The 7,693-nt window shown below is 42.9% G+C and overlaps 1 protein-coding gene across 2 annotated transcripts; it reads left to right on the forward strand.

The window, feature by feature from the left end:
- Positions 1 to 51: 51 nt before the first annotated feature.
- LOC136493104 (ATPase GET3B-like) lies at positions 52 to 4,180 on the forward strand. Of its 2 annotated transcripts, XM_066489148.1 has the most exons (11): positions 52 to 197; positions 496 to 704; positions 787 to 846; positions 1,157 to 1,255; positions 1,720 to 1,785; positions 1,868 to 1,936; positions 2,028 to 2,093; positions 2,894 to 2,956; positions 3,044 to 3,142; positions 3,403 to 3,537; positions 3,778 to 4,180. In XM_066489148.1, exons 1-11 carry the CDS (start codon positions 80 to 82, stop codon positions 3,913 to 3,915), a joined length of 1,122 nt encoding a protein of 373 aa, XP_066345245.1. In that variant the 5' UTR covers positions 52 to 79; the 3' UTR covers positions 3,916 to 4,180. The 2 variants fall into 2 exon arrangements, 1 of the variants encoding a protein (XP_066345245.1); XR_010768301.1 differs by lacking the exon at positions 3,778 to 4,180 and having other exon boundaries at positions 2,670 to 2,956; positions 3,403 to 3,441.
- Positions 4,181 to 7,693: the final 3,513 nt, after the last annotated feature.

The raw sequence follows: 7,693 nt of genomic DNA on the forward strand, positions 1-7,693 counted from the left end.
ATAAGACATGACCTATGCGATTCCAATTGGACGCCAAAACGCGCAGAAGAAGGCCAGCAGAACCCTGCGCCGGAGCAAAATGGCGGCGCTTCTAAACCCTATGTACCGGCGACTCGCCGTCGTGGGCCGCCGCCGGATTTCTACACCGGCGGTAGAGAAGACCCTGCTGCCCCTCATGTATCACCTTAGCTTCCAGGGTTTGTCCTCTTGTTAATCCATTTCTCATTTAGCTTAAGCTAATGCGTGCGAATTTTTGGGTGCTTTAACCAGCCTTTTCTTTTGGCGATTTAGAGTCAGTGATCGTTGCTAATTCATGGTCTGTTCATGTTTTATTGTTCTGGAATGTTCTAAATCTTAGATTTTGAGGGATCCCAACAATCTCGCTGCCCCCGATACTCCTGCTTCATATTTATTTGATTATTACTCACAACCTGAGATGCTCCCCTGAAGTAGAAAGGGAAACGCTGACTATGCTCTTGCTGAAATATTGTACAGAAAGACACAATTCTAGTTTGGTGGATGCGAGTGGAGGATTCGGCGAGATGCTTGCCTCTACACAGAGGTACTATGTCTTTGGAGGCAAAGGTGGTGTGGGGAAAACAAGCATGGCGGGGTCGCTTGCTGTGAAGTTTGCCAACCATGGTGAACCAACACTTATTGCATCGACGGAACCATCTCGGTCACTGGGTGATTTATTTGAACAAGTATCTGAAAGCCTCTGTCACCTTCTCGAAAAAACTGTCTCTTTAGTATCTTTGCTGAATGTCTTGCTTGTGCTGTTTATAGGACATGAGTGATGGCAAAACTGTACGCGTCGATGGATTTGACTCTCTTTTTGCAGTTGAGGTAGGATATGCTATGCTAGAGCTTTTGCCATTCTACTTCAAATTTTATTCTCTGTGCTATCATGATTAAGCAGGTGCTGCCCGGTTGGGAAATGAAAGCCTTGGATTGTATTTGGTGGTAGGTAACATGATAAAACAAACGCTTGGTTTTGTAAGAAATGGTCAAAGATCATCCAAATCATTTCACTCCTGGCTGGACAGCTCCCAAGGGCGACGATGCATTGTGTTTTCTTACGTTACAGATCTCTTTCTTGTCCTGCTGGCTTGGCTTTAACTATCTGTTACATTGTCCGCAACACATTCTTTTGCAGATTGGCCATCTGAAGTTAAAGGGAAAACCAGAAGATGTTGGATCTTTTATCAACAATGTACTTGGAAAGATGGGGCTTGGAACACATTCTGATATTATGGTATAAACTACCTAGAAATTTGCATTTCCCTTCTTCATTTTCTTTTGAATGGCCCTCCAATAAATTATTAATCTCCACACTAGGTGAATGCAGCAACTATAAAGTTCAAGCTATATTTCTTTGTTGACCAAGTGTATATTGATTGTTGCACTGATCTTCTTTTTATTGGTATTGTGACCTGAGATAAATGGAGATGCTTGAACTTTCCACGGGGCTATTAGCTTCATATCCTTGTTTTTGTTCTTTAGCACGTATCAACTTATCATTTCTTCAGCGTTGTAGTTTAGTGGTCAGTTGATCCAGCATGGCACTTACACTTTTGGTTTGATGCTGTCTAATGCCAAGGAGATTGTCCCAAATAAAGTATTTATTTGCTGTTGCTCAAGAAAAGAAGTTTTCTTTCTTTTAAATTCTTTATAGATCACATTACCTGTGCATGCATTTGTCCTTTGATGGTTGCAAAGTCTATGCTTAATGAGATTCTCGGTGGAATGCCCCCTGGACTTGAAGAAGCGTTTTTACTATCAGAGGTATCAATCGAAATTTACTTGCTTTACTGTTTGCTTATGCATTTTCCAAAATTACTCATCACTTGATGTGTATCCTTTGCAGCTGATAAAATCCATTGAAGTGCAAGGGCCCAATAAACTTAGGCGTATAGTGCTGGATGCTCCATCCACTGTTTGTCCCCTTCTCACCACAATAGTTCTAATCTGACTATGTTCTTCGTTTCATCCACTGACAGTTATTTGACCACATGCGTCTTGTATAGGGACATACACTTAAGCTTCTGTCAGCTTCTGATTGGATTGAAAAGTTCCTCGTTTTGAGCATCAAGGTGAGAGCTTTAATATATCTAGTTAGCTTACCTGTTTTTATTTCTATGATACCTTCATGAATTTCATTTGTATATGTTTAAGCTTGACACTTATTTTTCCTTGTGATATTATAAATTATTATGATATAGTGGCAAGGACGAGTGGTATCAGTAACGTGATTAGGGAGTTTCTACAATCATGCGCAGATGCACTTGAGATACTGTCACTGCGAAAATTGTCGCATGGTTTCAATTTGGAGTTTTGGACAGTGCGCCTCTTTGAGACTGTAGACTGTAACACCAAATTGTTTGTCTAGGTTCCCCTGTTATGAGTCCTTTTGACTCTATCGTGTTATGGAGTTAATGCTTTTAATTGTGCTTCACTGAATTTCTTTATCCGCATACTAGAGGGCAGTAAATTCCATGCAGCATGTGCTCCAAAAATCACAATACGCTTCAATATAGCATTTTGTAGTATACTTTTGTTGCAAATGCAGTTGGGGATATTTAATTGTTAAAGAGAGACAAAACAGATAGGGTGTACTAGGCATTAAAGGCTACAAGTTACATGCTTGTCTTATAATCCGTACTTTTCAGCTTGTCTTTTCAGCCGGAACAGTGTTTTTCTCTCACAACAAATCAGCGAACAGTACTTTTCAGCTTGTTTTTTCAACGAAGCGAACGGGGCCGTACAACAAAACTTCTGCAAGCTTGGAAATTTGTCTTGCTGCATTCTTCCCTTTGAGTTTTTCTAGAACCTTGGAATCTGTCTTTTGGTTATGCAAATGTGTGATGCATGGTGCTGCACATTTTTATTTCAGGGCATTAATGTCGCTTTGTCCATGCCATCCTCTGATATGTCTCTTAAGAACGTGCAAGTAATCGTAAGTGTGCAACAGTTTCCAGTTGATTTGTTTTAATGTGGGCTGAAAAGAAAACTGCGAGCTTATCATCTTCCTTGTTTCATCAAGTCTGCCAGGCTAGAGGAACTAAGGAAGCAAATTGCAAGAGTGCGTGAGATTTTGTTTGATCCACAATCAACAGAATTCATCATTGTGACAATTCCAACGGTAAAAGCTACCACAATTTTTGCAATGGCAGCAACATTTACTTATTTTATCTGTAGTGTTACCCTGTTGATATTTGGAGGCATGTTTATTATTGTATTCATAGACTTCCATGGGCAATAGAAATTATGCTGCTTGGTATATTAACAATCTGATTCAGAAGAAAGAAAGAAAGAAAAAAACCATCAACAGGTCATGGAAGTCATATAAGGTTAGCTGCAGATTAGGAGCCAGTTTAATCTTGTGGGTGCTTGTTTCCTCAGATGATGGCAGTTAGTGAGTCATCAAGATTTCACGCGTCATTAATGAAGGATGGTGTGGATGCAAGAAGGCTCATCGTAAATCAGGTGTTGCCACCATCTGCATCCGACTGCAGATTCTGTGCTGCAAAACGGAGGGTAAGCAAACTTCTGCTGTTCTGGCTACTCAGCGTTGCCCATGAGACCATGACTTGTAGCCACTTGGTTTGGACAGGATGGCTCCATGCACAAGTCTACTGTCTACTGCGTTTCAATGGATATTAGTGTAGCATATATTTTCATTATTTATTATCGAAGGCTTATTCACATCCCTTGTAGCCTTGCTTTCTGAATTTGGATCAGGATGCAGCTGTCTGAGTGCAAACCTTACAATTTCAGGAAGAAGCACGTGCCTTCCGTGCGATACTGGAGGACCATGAACTTGGCGGCCTGAAGCTGATCCAGGCTCAGCTCCTTGATATGGAGGTGAAAGGCGTCCCTGCACTCCGATTCCTCAGCGATTCAGTGTGGAAGTAGCGACGTACAAACCGTTGCCCGTATCTCACTAGCAAACGTGCCCTGCATAGTTCATTGCGTGGTAACGTGGTTACTTGGATCTGTCCGAGCTAATTATAATGAGTTAGCTATCTTTGATAGATTTAATGACGTGGTTAACCATATTTCAATTAGGTTGAATAAATTCTAAGGCCCATAAGAAATGTTAGGTGAAATAAAAGATTAGTCTCTATGAGAGGCTCCTAGTTGGGTTTCGGTGATTAATGACAATATAAGATTACTATGACTAACGTGTGTTTTACAGAGGCAATTAAGTTAGGTCATGGTAATGGAGATCGATTGGGCAATCAAAGAGGTCATGCCCCTACGATGGAAATCGTTTTGGTTTTTAAAGGAAGGACGACAAGGTTAAGGACGACTAGTTCTAAGTGTCGATTGGAGTTGGAGTGACACTTAGAGTAGTATAGGACTTTGTTTTTTTCTTTGGCCGTACTATTAAGGGGGGTATGAACGGGTAGCTTGATCTAGTTGAGTCTAGTGAGTTAGGTGTGGTGCACACTTGTTAAAACTAGCTCTAGGTAGCTCCTATGAATGCCTAAGATCCTTTGGAGCAAACTTCATTCACATATGTTCGAGAGTTGGAAGTGAATGGAGGGTCAAATGCTGACCGGACGCTAGCCGCAGGGTCCGGTCAGTTCATTTGATCAGCAGTCTGCGTTCGGTGCGACCGGACGCTGAAGAGGTCAAGTGACCAGACGCTAAAAGGCAGCGTCCGGTCGACTCCAGTAAGGTTCTAGAGAAGGGAATCTGCGACCGGACGCGTCCGGTCAGTACTGACCGGACCCTGAGGGTTCAGCGTCCGGTCGAGTCCAGTAAGGTTCCAGTAAGGGTTTCATGCGACCGGACGCGTCCGGTCAGTGCTGACCGGACCCTGCCAGCGTTCGGTCAACTCATTTTTACTGGTTCGCGGGTTGAACTGACCGGAGCGTTCGGTCACCCCGCAGAAGCTCATAACGGTTCGTTTTTCAGGCTGCCTTATAAATAGAAGCTCCACTCGTGTGTGGAGTCACTTTTGCTCATTCCAACAGCTGAGAAACACGTTTGTGAATGCCAAGAAGAGCAAGGTCCTAGTGAGGCGATTGAGATTTGAGAATCCAAGAGAGTAGCCTCATTAGTGAATCAATAGTAGCCAAGTGTGCATCCATCTTCTCATTAGGCTTCGCGTGGTCAAGTGAGAGTTCGTGCTTGTTACTCTTGGTGATCGCCATCACCTAGACGGCTTGGTGGTGATTGGGAGCTTGGTGATCATCCGGCGGAGCTTGTGAGTGACCCAACTCAAGTTGTGAGCGGCTTTGGGTGATTCGTCGCGACAGAGTGTCGAAGAATCAACCCGTAGAGAACACTTGATCCTTGCGCGGATCAAGGGGGAGCAACACCCTTGCGCGGGTGCTCCAATGAGGACTAGTGGGGAGTGGCGACTCTCCGATACCTCGGCAAAACATCGCCGCGTTCCTCTTTCTTTACTTTGAGCATTTACTTTGAGTATTTACTTTGTGCAATTCAATACTTGTCTTTACATTTATAAAATTGCCATGCTAGAGTAAGTTTGGAACATAGGTTGCAAGTCCTTTGTGCGTTAGTTTGATAGAAACACCTTTCTAGGCACAAGGGGTTAATTGGGCTATCCATAGGATTTAATTATTACAAAAAAAATTTAGAATTAGTCCAATTCACATCCCCTCTTGGACATCTTGATCCTTTCAATGAGAAATGAAATGGAGATTGGCTTAAGGTGGCTATTATGTGCATCTCTTGTGAGGTTAAGAGAGGTGGAATATGTCTCCCTGTGCGCTGAGCTATGTGGAGCTAATGAAATTTTGAAGCTTAAGACTAATGAATTGTTGTCGGATCGGATGGAGAGATGGTAGAAGAATGGTGGAAGTAAAGAGATGGACAGGATGGGAGAGAGTGATAACGAGATAGACAGATCTTATCAGTACCACCAGCACACCAAGGATTATCCTGGCTTGACACTTTTGTTAGTATATTTGTTCTCTGAAATGCGAAGGGATAAGATGGAATGGACTCAGCATTGGTCTTTTTTGTGTCAGTTCTCACAAGCCACAAGGATCATGTGGTCGTTCTTTTTGAAAGAATGTGGGAAGTCCAGACGGAAGTCCATTTTTTGCGCACTCAACACGTACCAGTTTTCATGTGTTGGCTGTTTGCCCTCATCTCGTCCCATGAGGTGCCTGGACCGTCGACGCAACTCACGAAAAACACTCTTTCTAGTCAAACACTTTTTCTTTTTTGAAAAGAGACTAAAAATGTCTCGGATATGATATATATTAATATCAAGGAAAATAAACATTTTGACAAGCATCGACCAATAATAAAAAAGAAAATAAATACAAAGAGGCCTTCTGAGATTGTTTTCTTTCAGAAACACGTTGCTTGCTAGAGATTTAAAAGCATACTGGTGAGGTAATAGATGTAGATTTTCTCTTCAAATGAAGATCGTAATAGCCACATGCCATTGACGACAAGATCGTGCAACTGCTGGAAGAGAATCAATTGGAGTTTCACCCCAAATAACACAGGCTTGATCGATTTCTACCATTGCCACAACCCTTGCTTTGCTCATTAAACTGAAGAGCCTGAAACTTAAGATATGCAAAACCCTTGCTTTGCTCATTAGGCTGTCGGGCGTCAACAAAGACAGCCGTCAAGGTGAAGAAGTGCCTGAAGGATCTTATTGTAGCCGAAGCGGATGTCACCATCTCACTGGTCCCGTCACCTGCCATCAAACAACGGTCAATCAGAAACCAAAGCTAATGACTTAGATGGTTTCACTCTACTTCTCTGGCCCATGATCGGTCATGGCACACAACATAGGCATGTTAGCACGTCTACCTGCTGGTGGCGCGACAGGGCCTGAGGCAGTTGGTTGACCGTATCGACCGTCGAACTGATTTTAGTTTTGACTTAACTATTTTATATATAAAAAAAGAATATTTATATATAAAAAACAAAGTTTTGATCTCTATAACGAGACAGTGCACATGGGCATTGTAAAAAAAGGAAAGAAAATATAGAGACTACACTAGGCCTCGATTGGCATAGCTTGTTCTAGCGCAATCTCCTTCGAGCACAACTATAGCCGCCCCCCCGACTTCATGCCTAGTTAGGGGGTGTTTGGCATGGCTCTGGAGCTGAACTCCAGCAACTCCAGCTAATTTTCCAGCCAAACACCCCAACTCCAAAACTCCATGGAGTTGCCAACTCCATGGAGCTGTAGTGCAAATGGAGGTGGAGTTTTGGAGCACCTCTTTTACAGCTCCGACTCCACCTAGAGCTGGCTCCACCTAGAGCTACGACTCCACCTAGAGCTGGCTCCACCTGGAGTTCTGGAGTGGAGCAACTCCACCCAGAGTTGGAGCCATGCCAAACAGGGCCTTAATAAAGCTCTAAGGCTCAAAAAAAAAAAGTTAATAAAGCTCTATCTTTACTAGTAAAAAAATTAGCAAGCCATGAGAAGCACCAGCACATCGAATCCTTTTGTGAATTTGTTTTGGCACAGCTTTGTGTTTGGCTAACCACCAATTAATAATCAGCCAGTGGACCTTCTCATCGTCCAACCACTAGATTGCTCAGCAGGCCAATCCATTGCAGAATCACGGTTCCTTGGACCTTGGAGAAGGCGCAAGAAAGAAGAAGGTGGTCGACAGACTCAGCCACTCAGGGGCTTGATCACATAAGCAAGCAGTTATCACGATCCTGCAAACCATATGTTTGTGTG

Source organism: Miscanthus floridulus, chromosome 11 (assembly GCF_019320115.1).
Source record: "Miscanthus floridulus cultivar M001 chromosome 11, ASM1932011v1, whole genome shotgun sequence".
NCBI lineage: Eukaryota > Viridiplantae > Streptophyta > Magnoliopsida > Poales > Poaceae > Miscanthus > Miscanthus floridulus.

What these genes read in the sequence shown, in the direction of transcription:
- LOC136493104 (XM_066489148.1), top strand. Translation starts at nt 80, where the DNA reads ATGGCGGCGCTTCTAAACCCTATGTACCGGCGACTCGCCGTCGTGGGC. An exon ending in TGGGTGATTTATTTGAACAA is followed by an intron (nt 705 to 786) that starts GTATCTGAAAGC and finishes TGCTGTTTATAG; the next exon opens with GACATGAGTGATGGCAAAAC. An exon ending in GAACACATTCTGATATTATG is followed by an intron (nt 1,256 to 1,719) that starts GTATAAACTACC and finishes ATGGTTGCAAAG; the next exon opens with TCTATGCTTAATGAGATTCT.